General features: G+C 38.0%; 1 protein-coding gene across 1 annotated transcript; it reads left to right on the forward strand.

Annotated features, from left to right (window-relative positions):
- The first annotated feature begins 2,258 nt into the window (after positions 1-2,258).
- On the forward strand, positions 2,259-12,248 carry LOC129268162 (uncharacterized). Its single transcript, XM_064104871.1, has 7 exons — positions 2,259-2,419; positions 6,194-7,030; positions 7,433-7,521; positions 8,041-8,199; positions 8,641-8,866; positions 9,265-9,414; positions 10,402-12,248. The coding sequence occupies exons 2-7, from the start codon at positions 6,235-6,237 to the stop codon at positions 11,241-11,243; spliced, it is 2,262 nt and encodes a 753-aa protein (XP_063960941.1). The 5' UTR covers positions 2,259-2,419; positions 6,194-6,234; the 3' UTR covers positions 11,244-12,248.
- Positions 12,249-12,850: the final 602 nt, after the last annotated feature.

Genomic DNA, 12,850 nt, shown 5'->3' on the forward strand with positions numbered 1-12,850 from the left:
TTTTTGTGTTATGCTTACAATTGTTGAATTTTTTTCTTTTTATTCAAATCAACTTTTTGTTATAGGACTTGTCCTTTAAAAAAGAGACACCTTATGTTGTTCTAATCGTGAGAGAAAAAAAATTATGATGCACTTTGCTTTTAGTTTATATGCCTAGTTAGTTTTTAGCGGCCGATCGGGGGAAATGTGGATTAAAATATTTTTTCTGGCTCTCCCTACACAGCAAAAACTTTGGTTTTAGCCGGTGTACATAGAGGACCACATATCAGTTATTTTACACCGGTGTTAAATTGACAGTCAGTTTAACACCTATATAGGTGTTATTACAACGCCTTTGGTTGTTACATTTACACTCATAGGTGTTACGTTCAATGTCTAGGTGTAATTTTAACACCTCAGCGTGTGGTCCTCTACCTCTAGCTACAAAAGGCTAATTGTCAGTACCACAGTTTTTACAGTTTAGGGGAAACTGAACTGAACAGAGTTCGACTTTTTAGAATTCCCAGAACCCCGGAAAAAAATGGCTATACCAGGGGCCGCGGAAGCGGGGGGGGGGGGGGGGGGGGGGCTTCAGTCCCCACTTTTTTCCAAAACCGTGTACAAAAACGTAAAACCATGATGCATGGTCAGCCCCCCCCCCCACTTTGAAAACCGTTCCGCAGCCCCAGCCTGGCTACGGGCCTATCATTCTATTTCTTTCAAAAATCATCATTAGAGATTGGAAATAATATCGAGCATTTTCCTTTAATTCATAATTTCATAAGTGTTGTTGTTTTATGATCATCGAGAAGAGATTAAGACGTAGGCCTATATACATGACAGAATTAGTCTATATGAAATACATCTATTGTTAATGTCAAATTAATTAGTGCAGTCCACTATAGCTTCTTCCAAGTTTTTTTTTTCAAATTTATTCGTATATAAAAGATATTTTCAATTTTTTACACGAGGTTCCTATTCATTTTCGTGTTGTCTTATGATTCGTCTCTCTGTTTCGTTGTTTAAAATTTGATTGTAATTAATTCAAGCTGCAAGCAAGCAAGTATTTTTAGAGTATATTAAAATAGGCCGAAAGAGAAGTTTATGAAGATGGATGTCATGCTAGTTCTTTATAGGCCTATATATAATATAGCACGGGGGAATCAATATAAGCCTACCCGTAGGCCTATAGCATCGTGGCCCAAAGGATTGTTCTCCGGACCCGGGCCGGGCGATCCAGGATTTTCCAAGAGAGGGGGGCACGTTTTGGGGACATTGTCCCAATGAAAATTTGGCAATTAAGCAAAGAAAAAACAAAACTTGGCACCTAAAATTGAAGGTCATTTAGTCCGCAGAAAATTTGACAAGAAAAGAGTAAGATTTTCAAAAATGGGGGAAAAAAACCCCGGCATATATACTTACTTTAACAATTTTGATTATGGCTCTCAAGGGGAGGGGGGGGGGGATGGCGGTGGGCACGTGTGGATCATGGTATGCCCCCGTCTTGGATCCACCCCTACTCCAGACTTTAGAAACAGCTAGGGTCGACGTGGATTCGATCGAATTCCATATCCTTTAACAAGAGTTTGATCCACTTCTGCACTCGACCCAGGTGATGATGAGGTGAATGGGTATATAGGCCTACTCGTTAAGCCCGCCGTTAAGATTTTATTCCTTGAAATCGCATACAGCGACTCTCAGCTGCACGTCTATAGCCGGAGTAATATACAAGTGTCAAGTGCACTATGCTATATGATGACCCTGAAGATTCCCACCCCGATCGACCTATTATAAATTCCGTGCATTATGAACAACCTTATGCCTACGTAGTATATTTTTACTGCAGAAAATCTATTTAAAAAAATGATTCTTTTTCTCGCCAAGGTGAAGAAAACATAAAAACGAAATGAAATGGAAAATATAACAGAAAAATGAAGAATTTAAAAAGAAAGAATAAAAAATAGTAACCGAGGATACTGGGGCAGGAAAAAATAAAGAAAAAAAAAGAAAGAAGGAAGGAAAGAAAGAAAGAAAGAAAGAAAGAAGAAAAGAACGAAAAAATCTAAAGAAAGGAGTGAAAGAAAGAAAACCAAAAAGAAAAAAATATAAAGGGAATTCAAGAAAGAGTGAAATAAATAAATACATAAAGAATTAAAGAAATAAAGAAGGAAGAGTGAAAGAAAGAAAGAAAGAAAACCAAACGAAAGAAAGAAAGAAAGAAAAGTAGACTTGAGAATATTGCCAGAAATCCCTTTCGACAGTATTTGTTTCCGACCTCTACGATAATTATTGGAGAGGTGAATCAATACACGGCGCTGATTGGCTAATCAACATTCACAGGCAGGAGTTTTAAATTCGATTGATTGTAAATAGCTCCGTGTGCTATGCGAGAAAGTCCTACAATTTCAGCTGAATTTCTCAGCAGTCGTGTAACGGAGAGGTAAGATGTTTGTAGATTTTAAATTCAGTGAAATTGTTTTTTGTAATTTTATTGAATTATCGTTATAAAAAGTAATAATGTAGTAAGAAAGAGAATTACAAGTCACTGTTGACGAGTGTTTCATTCATTCGTTCCAGCGCTTTCTGCGTGTATGAGTGTGTGTGTAGAGCGTATTACAAGTATACGTGTGTGGCTTTCATTTTCAATACAGAACCCCTGCACAGACATGACAGAACGGTGGTTCGGAATGCAAGCTCCGCGCCAGCGCTGGCCGTCTGGGCCGGGGTGGTCCAAGGCACTGTGTGGCAGCCGTCTGTTTCGAGGAGTTTTTAAAAACATTTAAAAAAATTTCTCCTCATACTTAGTCATACACAGACGGCTCGCGATGGTGCAGCCGCCATTCCCAGGGCCAGGTAGTAGGGCCAGGGGGTTAACAATGCAAAATATCCCCGATGAAAAATGGCCCGGATGGCGACGCCGACGGGGCTCATCGAATTTTGTCTTTCCCTTTATAAGTTTATTTCAATCAAAATATATAAAAAGAACTGGACCAAAATGAAGATTATTAGTTTATTACCGTATTCTGTTTTGGCCTAAAAATGCACCTTCTTTGTTGTTCTTCCCCCGGTATTCGAGGATCAGCGGCTATCCGCACTCCGCAGTTTGGTTGTTGTGTTACTTGAACTTGAAGTAATTGTGTTGAACTAGCACCAAAACCATGAAAACGGGGGAAAAAGAACAAAAACAGTGACTGTCTTTGGCTGTTGCGCAGCTCCCGCTTCCTTGATTTATCCGAACTTACACTCACTTACAGTACTAACAACACGTCATAACTAAGCATATGGCCATTGAGTCCCTACACGGCTACAGCTAGATCGAGTTAGAACTTCGGTCTCTGTATTGTAATTGTGAGTGGAGCCAACCAGGGTGACCAGATTTCACATAATGAAATACGGGACAGTCGACAAAGCACGCTGCACGAGCTGATCGACGAGCCAGGTCCTAATAAAAAAAAAGGATCAACAAAGAAGGCTACACGGTGTTGGACTTGTGAAAAAAATGTCAAGAATTGAAAGGGAGGGTGAAGGAAAGAATGAAGGAGAGAAAGAAATGACGAAAGGAAAGAGATGAATTGAAAAGAAAGAAAGAAAAAAATGCAGGGGAAAATGAAGGAAATACGAAAAAAAAAATTAGAATAAAAGGATGAAAGAAAGAATAAAGGAGAGAAAAAAAGGTTTCCGTCATTCTTTGAAATGAATATATAAAGAAAGGAAGGGAAGATGAATAAATGTGTGAAAGAAATAAAGGAAAAAAAAGAAAGTAAGAAAAATGAAGGAAAGAAAAGTGTTTCATTCTTTGAAAGAAAGAAACCAACAAAGAAAGAAGAAAAACAGGAAGGAAGGAAGGAGTGAAGGAAGGGAGGGAAAGAAAGAATAATATGGGAAAAAGTAAAATAAAAAATGACAAAGAAAGGATGGAGGAGAGGGAGGAGAGAATGAAAAAAAAGAAAGTAATGGGAGGAGAGAAAGAACGAAAAGGAGAGGAAGGGAGAAGGAAGCAAAGAAAAGATTAAGATGACTAAGGAAAGAAAGAATGAAGGAAATAAAAAAGAAATTTATTAAACAAGTAGGTAAGTAAGAGATAGAAGGAAAGAAATAAAAATGAACAGAGAGAGAGAAAGGATCAGGAAATAAAGATAGGAAATAAAGATAGATGGAACAAAAAAGGGGCAAGCAGGAAGGATAGAAGGATGAAGAATGAAGGATAGAAAATAAAGAAAGAAGAAAAAAGTTCAAATTTCAAGCAAACAAAAAATATCCAATCTAAACAAAATCATAATGATATTTGGTATTTTTTAATATATTTTTTTAATTTAAAAACTAAAATGTTTTAGAAATGAATAAAATATCAAAGTGAAACATGGTCAAACTTAAAAAATTAGATGAAACATCGCGGCATCATACAGGCATCTCTCCCATCCCATTTCAAGTTCGCATCGATCACAACAGGAACAAGACCAGGAACAAGACTCAAAACGAAAGCCGAAACAACTAGATCTAGTTATGAAAACTCAATAACTTGTTCCTCCGATTACATCTCTAAATCAGTAATCTGAGAATCCATAGCATAATTATGAAAAAAATCCCGGCGATTTTGTGATTATTTTGGTGGAAAAACTGTTTATCATGTGAGATCGTTTGCACCATTGAGAATCGGCTCCGATCCTACATGCCTAGCTAGTAGCCTGCCACACAAAGGCAGGAGGCCAGTTTATTTGCAATGTATTGTATTGGGTTAGAAAATCACCACAGAACTCGCAAAAGTTTACAGTAAATTTTATTGTTGTCTCTGCTTCGTCATCTGTTGGTTATTTGATGAAAATTCGTCACTTTTAAAATTATGTATATTTTGTTCAATATTATGAAATACGGGACAAATAGGCGCCCGGGAAGGGTTTGTCGGGACGCCGGGACAAAGGAGCAAAGTACAGGACGATCCCGGGAAATACGGGACGTCTGGTCACCCTGGAGCCAACAGAGTTCAGCGGAACAACCAATTTAAGTTTAAAAAGAGGCCAAAGCTTTTTGGTCTAGATCTAGGCCTAACCTAAACTAAAGAGAAAATGGAATGCCATGCCTGCTCAAATGTGAGTGGTCGCAAATTTTGTTTACCCATATTCCATGTACGGTAGGCTCTAATTTATGTTAAATTCTTCGTTCGAAGAATTATAAATAAAATTAAGAGTGTGGGCTCTTTACCTTTACTTTAGAATCCAATGTCATGGTGAACTGAAGGGTGATGCCTTGTTCTAACAAGTGCTACAATGTGTATCCATGCTCTCATAATCGATTATGACATTGGATTGTAAAGTTACTCCAGAGCGTGATAAAAATTGAAGACAAGATTGAAAGGGAAAAAAAAGAAGGAAGAGATAGGACAGGCAGACAAGAGGAAGAGAGACAAGAGTCAGACTCAGAGAGAGAACATGAACATGATGAAAAATTGATTAAATCGAACGGTCAGTGAATTCAATTGAAATTAGATATCTAAGCCAGGTAAAGACGTGGGGGGGGGTAGTCATCTCTGTTAGATTTTATTTGAAATAAAACAAGATTGCACTTCTGTTCTAAGTTGATTTTTTTTAACCCCAGCCGTGTCCCCATCATCATAAAAAAATAATGTATTGATTCAAGATTCTAAAGACAGATCTATCTATATACCCTACCAAAGTTTTATCTCGCTGAAGTGAAAAGCCCAAATTGTTTTGTGTTTGGATGATGACAAAAAATGTTACGAAAACAAAAGTAGACAGTAAAAAGGAGTCATTGCTTATCACATTTTTTTGCTGCCAAGGCTGCCCGTAAATGAAAATAAGATTGGTATCCCAAACTGAAGACTGTAGACCTCTGGGGAGCGTTTCATCAATATTTTCATCAGACAAGTTGTCAGATCTGACATCTTTCCATGATTTTGATTGGCAGAGAGGCACTGTTCCTATGGTAACTGTCAGATAAAATGGGACTTGTTGGATAAAACGTCCGACAAGTCCTTTCATGAAACGCCCCCCTGAAATTGGATCTACAGAATTGGCTGTGCATCTCTATTATTATCTGACAATTTTGTGGCATGATGGATCATGGATATGGATGCTGATTTTTCTTCATTTTGTCATAAAAAAGAAATATGATCCAACTCCTTGAGGTAATAAGTTTTTTTCAACCAATCTGATTTTTTGTCCTAATTTATTTCTTGAATTTCATATTTTACTTTCAGAAAACATTATTAATCCATATCAACGACAGACATGTAATAAGATGTCTTCTTCAAGAGACATGGAAACGATTGAGCTCTCGGAAGCCATTAAGACAATACTTGATGATTCACCACAGCGCAAGAATGATTGTTCTGTCAGCACCACCATCACACCCCAAAGCAGAAAGACAAGCCCTAGGGGTCTTACAGCAAGGTTTTCTGTCGGTCAAAGCACAACACCAAACAGCAGATCTTCAGCGAAAGGATCCGAAACTCCACTTTCAAGAAAGAGTTCCATTCTTCAGCGCAGCACTGGGAGCAATCCCGGCTCATCGCAAAGGAAGCGCCGCCATGCCCAAGAAGTCATCATCTTGCGGCCACCCAAGAAGCGAGCAAGTGGGTCGACCCCAAGAGTCACAAGTACGTCAAAACTCACCCCGAGCAGTCAATCAACACCAAAGCCAGCTTCAACAACCCCATCCCTCAAGAACTCTTTGCAGACTACCCCATTATCAAGTCAGAGCAGATCGCGGATCAACCCTCATCACATCGCTAATTTTATAAAGACCGATGAGAAAAGATTGACTGATGCCGTTTTTGTAACCCCCGAGCTTTCCATGACCCCAAACCAGATCAGCCTTGTTGGAGGTCAGAACTTATCCCTCACGGAAAGAGAGAATTCAGCACATCAGGACCTGTACCATCGTTTGATGGAGCAACAGGGCAGTAGACTACTTGGAGGTGGAGGAGCTTTGCAAGAAGATTCTGGGGTCAGTGAGCGGTTCACTCCTGGAGGACTCAGTCTAAATGTTGCTGATCAGACAAGCAAAATTAGCCTTATTGCAAGAGGTCATAGAGGTGATTATTTTTAATTCTTTACCACTCTCACTATTTCATGTTTCCATATTTACAGAGCTGAACTTGTATCTATAGTCAGAACATTTCAATTGAAGTAGGAAATTGCGAACTCAAATTTTCTGTGAATAGGATACAGATCAGCCTAATGAATTCACCTTGGATTCGAAATTTATTTGATTTCCTCATAATTTAAACTCTGACCAAATTAAAAGCTTTATGACTTTATGCATAATAAATAAAAAAAGCATCTGTTCCCAACGTCGGATGTAAAATAATGTACAATATTTTCAAGCCAATAGGTGTTCAATTTCTTTGATTGCTTAGAACACAGAACTTGTGAATCTTAATTTGCCTCGATTTGAAAAAAATTAATTTGATTTCTTTTTATCTTGTTTTTATCAGGAAACCAAGATGACAGTTTGACAAACATCACTTGGCTTCGAAGAATGTCGGCGCCTGACCTTGATCCCATTACGCGTCCACACATGAAGGTAAGAAGGCACTAGAAAAAAAAAATCAACTTGTTAGTTTTTTTGTTCCTATTCATACTTGCATGGCCTATGAAATCAGAATCACCAAGTAGACTCTCCTTTGTTTTTAAAAATGGACCTGAAGTCGTCAAATAATCACTAAAGTTGAAGCAATTTTTTCCATATCAGAATACGTAAACATGTGTCACATGTTTACATACGGTATATGTCAAGGTCAGGAGGAGATAATGTGAAATATGTAAAATAAAGAGGAAAATCTGAAAATTTGTTTACAAAACAAATGGAGAGTTGTCCACAAAATCAGCCATTTTGAAGCATGTTTTCCAATTTGAGGATCCCATACAAAGTAGAACAAGACTTTAAACATCCATAACTTGCTTATATTTCATAACCGATTTTGATGAAACTTGTTTTAAATTGTTCTTCTCATTTTACTCTTTCTAAAAAGATAGCTTCTCTTATTGGGTTTTGGTTTCTAAAAAATTAAATGTTTTTAACACCAAATCTTTTAATGTTCAGTCGCATGATCCCCATAAAGAGAGGCCACCCTACTCATACAGTTCCCTCATCCAGTTTGCGATCAGCAGTGCACCCGAGGGCAAGCTTACATTGAGGGATATCTACTTCTGGATTGAGACAAACTTCCCTTACTTCCGGACAGCAAAACTGGGTTGGAAGGTAAGATCTATATACACTCTGCGTATTTGTTGTTTCCATAGGTCGAACATAAGTTCACCTTTTCTATATAAAGTTGAAAGATTTTCATTTTCAAAAGTGAAAGTATTAACTATAATTAGTAAATTAATAAGACCTGGGGCCCGTAACACAAAGCTTAACAATGATCGTAAGACATATTTCTACAATTGATTGCATAGACTACAGTGTACAATCAATCGTGAAAATCAAGCATACGATTAATCGCTAACCTTTGTGTTACGGGACCCAGTACTTAGACACACTTTCTCTCTCTCTTTTTTAGTCAAGGAAGCCCCAAAATTAAATAAATCAAAATATTTTGAGTTTGATTTTATAAGTAAAGCCACTGTATATTGTATGTCAATTATAAACCTTTTTTTTGTCATTGATTTTATACTCTTGAAATTTTCCTTGTCCTTACAGAACTCCATCCGGCACAACCTCTCCTTGCACAAGATCTTTGTCCGCGAAGCCCCATCTGGTCCTGGTCAACCTGCCTTCTGGACGTTACGGCCAGGCACAGTGGTCAGGCTGCCCGAACGCAAGGTTGTAGTACATGAAGAGATCGGCATGCCGACTAGGATGCCAGAATGCTTTGTTCCCGACCATGCCATTGATATGGCTACGATGGCAAATCTTCAAATGCAAGGTAAATTTTTTTTTTTTTGGGGGGGGGGAATGGTGGGGGCAAAGTGAAATCCACCTACAGGGGTACAGGTGTTTCATAAAGTTGTTCCTAAGTTACTAGTGACTTCATGGCACAAAATCAACATTAATGAAAATTTGAGGTATGTGATATACTGCAAGAAAGGATCGCCAGTCATTCGGAAAGTCGCTTGTAATTTAAGAACAGCTTTATAGGGAACATCCACACGGTGTTTTATGGATCTCTATTTATGAAACTGCCCAATTTAGTTTTTTAGTCAAAATCAATTTTGGGGAATGATTTTTTTTTTTTCAAGTTAATCTGATATAATTTACTATTTTTTGTGCCCCCATCTTTGAAATTCTGGATCACCTTTCAAACGAATATTTTCATATTTACAGTTGATCCCACCATGAACCCTTTGACTGGTAATAACATCTTACTGGGCGACCCTCAAAATATACCAATGCTATCAGCTCAAGATGGAACCATGATAAACAGAGCACCAGTCCTCACATCAACGCCTGTCATCCCAAAACCAAATATGAAAGGTAAGTTTGATCAAACACTGTTCTCATTTTAATCCTAAAACTAGTTAAGTGGAATCCAGTTCAGGAAACCATTATGGAAGATCCCTTTGCTAGTGTTTCCATTTGATCACCCAAAAGTAGTTTCCAAACCCACTTCACGTAAAGCGGTCTTTTTTGCTACGGGAACGCTGAGGCTCTCAGTAGGGTAACATTTTTTCGCGAAAAATTTGAAACGGCAGCATAGACATTCTGCACACAGTAGAGTAGCGCGCTCAAAATGTGCGAAGATCATTACCTTAAGAATAATTGTGTCCTCACATACCGTACGTTAAAACCAGTTGAGGCAATTTATGCAAAGAGATCTTGAAAACAACATCGCAAGATGATTTTGGGAACCGGTTTGGAAGATCACTTCCAAGACCGCTTCGACTGTTCTCATTACATATTAAACCAGTTTCCACCAAACTAATTTCAGTATTGGTCGGTAATGAGAATGGGGTCTAATACTAGTTCAACAGGGCTTTCTCAATTTTTCTTTTGGGGTGGACCACCTCAATTTCCTGTTGCAGAAATAGTTGCATTATTTTAAATGCAACTATAATTCAAGCTCAAGTTCATAGTATGTGTGTGTTTGTTTGGTGGAAAATCAAGCTGGGTTTCATTTTTGGTGTTGCATCTGATTACAACTCTTTATCAACAAGATCCAGCTCTCAGTTGTGAACGTCCTTTTCATAATGATTAATTGATGATATGACGTTGATGCTAAAAAAAAATTTGTTAACAAGGATTTTAATTATTATCCAGTGATCTCTCTTTGGTTTAAGATGATGGGAATTAATGTAATTGAGAATCTAATTTGGAACCCAAGAAGTACAAGTTCCAGTCATGTTTTATGCAATTTTGTTAATGACCTGAGATTTTTTTGGTATATATTGCAGTATTTTTGGAACTAATTTTCAATAGTGAATAGTTTTTAATTTCTATATGTGATGTGATCTTTCATTCCAGGTTCCAAGCGTGTACCTCCTATACTTCCAAAAGGAACCCCACCGTATGCCTTGGTTCCTCTGCCAATCTACTTCACCAAAGATCCAAAGACAGGGCAGCTAGTCCCTGCAAATGGAGATAATCCTTCTCCAGATATGATGGCCCTTGATCTCTCTGGCACCACTAAGAGCAAAACCCCTAGAAAGACCCTTCCTAGATTGCAGTCAAGGTCCCCTGACAGTACCCCTGTCACAAGGGCCGGACAGGGCAGTGGTGGGCTTGGAAGATTCACGCTGGATTCTGGGTACGGAAGCACCGATTCCAGCCTGGGGGATGATAACCGGGCTTCCCTTGTGAGGGACTCCAAGTTGATCAGATCCGAAGCTCAGGCCAAGTGCGAGAGCGGGAAGGAGAATTCGCTGTCTGCGGAGTTCGGGTTAGGCCTGGACGTTGATGACGACCTCTTGAAGACCCCGCCCAAGACCACCTGTCCGGAGTGGCTGTCACCCATCCGAGGATTCTCACCCGTGCCCGATACCGGCTTTTCCATCAAGGACATGGACTTTAACTTCACTCCTTTCAAGACGGGTCTCACCCCGAACAACCGTGCCGGGCATTCCAACACGCCCAGGCATCTCATGTTGTCCCCGGTAAATAGAAACGTTGCGAGTACGTCAGGAGGGGTGCGCAGCTCTCGTAAAGCAAGGCTGATGACACCCAGGAGGCATATAGAGAATAAGGAATACCTCATGAATTCCAGTTTTGAGAAAATGTTTGGCGATGTCAGCTTCGATATGGATCCCGACAACATCGATGTCGGAAACATGAGCTGGCTGCTCAATTCTCCACCCCCTGTAAAATAGAGTCTATAGATTAATGATTTTTATCCCCCCTAATTGTTGTAGATCTGCATAAAATCATTTCATCTGGACTCAATGTGACAAATTTTTATTTGAAATCCTATCAGAAGCAGCAACTAGCAAGATCTTTAGAGCTGGTTTGACAGTGATCAACAACTTATTTCAAGCGGAAGTGTTTCATAAAAGCAAATGATTAGTGAATTTCACTGACTCATTCAGATGCAAGGATTTCAGTCGCATAACAGTTGTCAGTGAAAATAACAATTTTTTCATGAAACACTCCCCAGAAGTCATGAAATGGTAAAATTGCATTAGTTTTTCTGTCATAAATTGGTATGTGATATAGGCCTACTTAAAGTTCCTGCCCCATGCAGCTGTGCATACATATATATAATGTAAAAATGTAAATGTTCACTTATATTTGTATTTGTTTTTCTGTCACTTCTTACTTATTCTTTTCATTAAATTGGTTTAGGCTTAACTTCATTACATAGGTCATATCGGACAGTGCTTTGAACTGATATACTTATGAATATTCATGATGATGAAAATGCTGCCCTTTGTCCAATTCAGGAGAGATCATAAGTGCTTTTTCAGGGGGATTGTTTTTTTGTACCCAGTAGCTCAACTTGCCATTATTACTTCAGAATTATCAGATTTATTATTTTCTCACTGTTTGTTTCTTGCACATATAACTTGAATATATTATTTGCTGCTTTGGAAAATGATACTGTTTAAGTTTCAGCGGCGTATATTGTGTCTTGCTTGAGCTCTTTAATTTTATGTATATTTTTTTCTTAATGCATGTTTGCTCGTGTACAGATATTTTATTATAAATATTATAATTTATATATAACTTGGTGTTTATGATTATATGATTTTAATTGCCAATTATTTTGATTTTGAGGGAATATACAGTAGACTCTATATGTCCATCAGTCGAATAATAGTCTAACTCAAAGCATTATATAAATCATCTTTATTTCATAATCAAAATAGAGAAATAAACCCAGGTCCTCTACCAGTAATGATGGGACAAACTCCCCTTCACTGGCAATAGGCAGGGTGATACAAGGTCGGTCTCTAGACATTAAAGCAGATACGAACCAATAGCGCCATCTCGAGTCCTTAAGTACTCATGTCTGGCCAGTTTTCTGACCCATAATGCTAGTGTAGTCTAGTAATATAGACCCACTTAAAAGATAACATGCTAATTAACTACTCAATACATTTATACCACAATAACAAGTAGCAAACCATTACTTCTCTCAAAACATTTTAGTTTCTCTATACAAATACAATTTTAGGCCAATTTATTCTGTCGCATTAGTTGATATCTGAAAACATAAAACATATATTTTAAGACTATGTATTTAAAACACACAGTCAATGATAGACCACAAACAGTTTACTCCCCCTTTAAAGTGTTTGCTATATTATAAGCGTACAGAACAGTGTGTGGCTGATCAACAGTTGCCCGTTTCTATTTGAAAAACGAAAAAAAAAAAATTGTCTCCTCATAATGAACAGTATACTATAATTATAAATAATATTTCCTATGTAAGAGTTATTTCTAGGCAAATAATTATTCGGCGTGGCAAATTTATATA

Source organism: Lytechinus pictus, chromosome 9 (genome assembly GCF_037042905.1).
Source record: "Lytechinus pictus isolate F3 Inbred chromosome 9, Lp3.0, whole genome shotgun sequence".
NCBI lineage: Eukaryota > Metazoa > Echinodermata > Echinoidea > Temnopleuroida > Toxopneustidae > Lytechinus > Lytechinus pictus.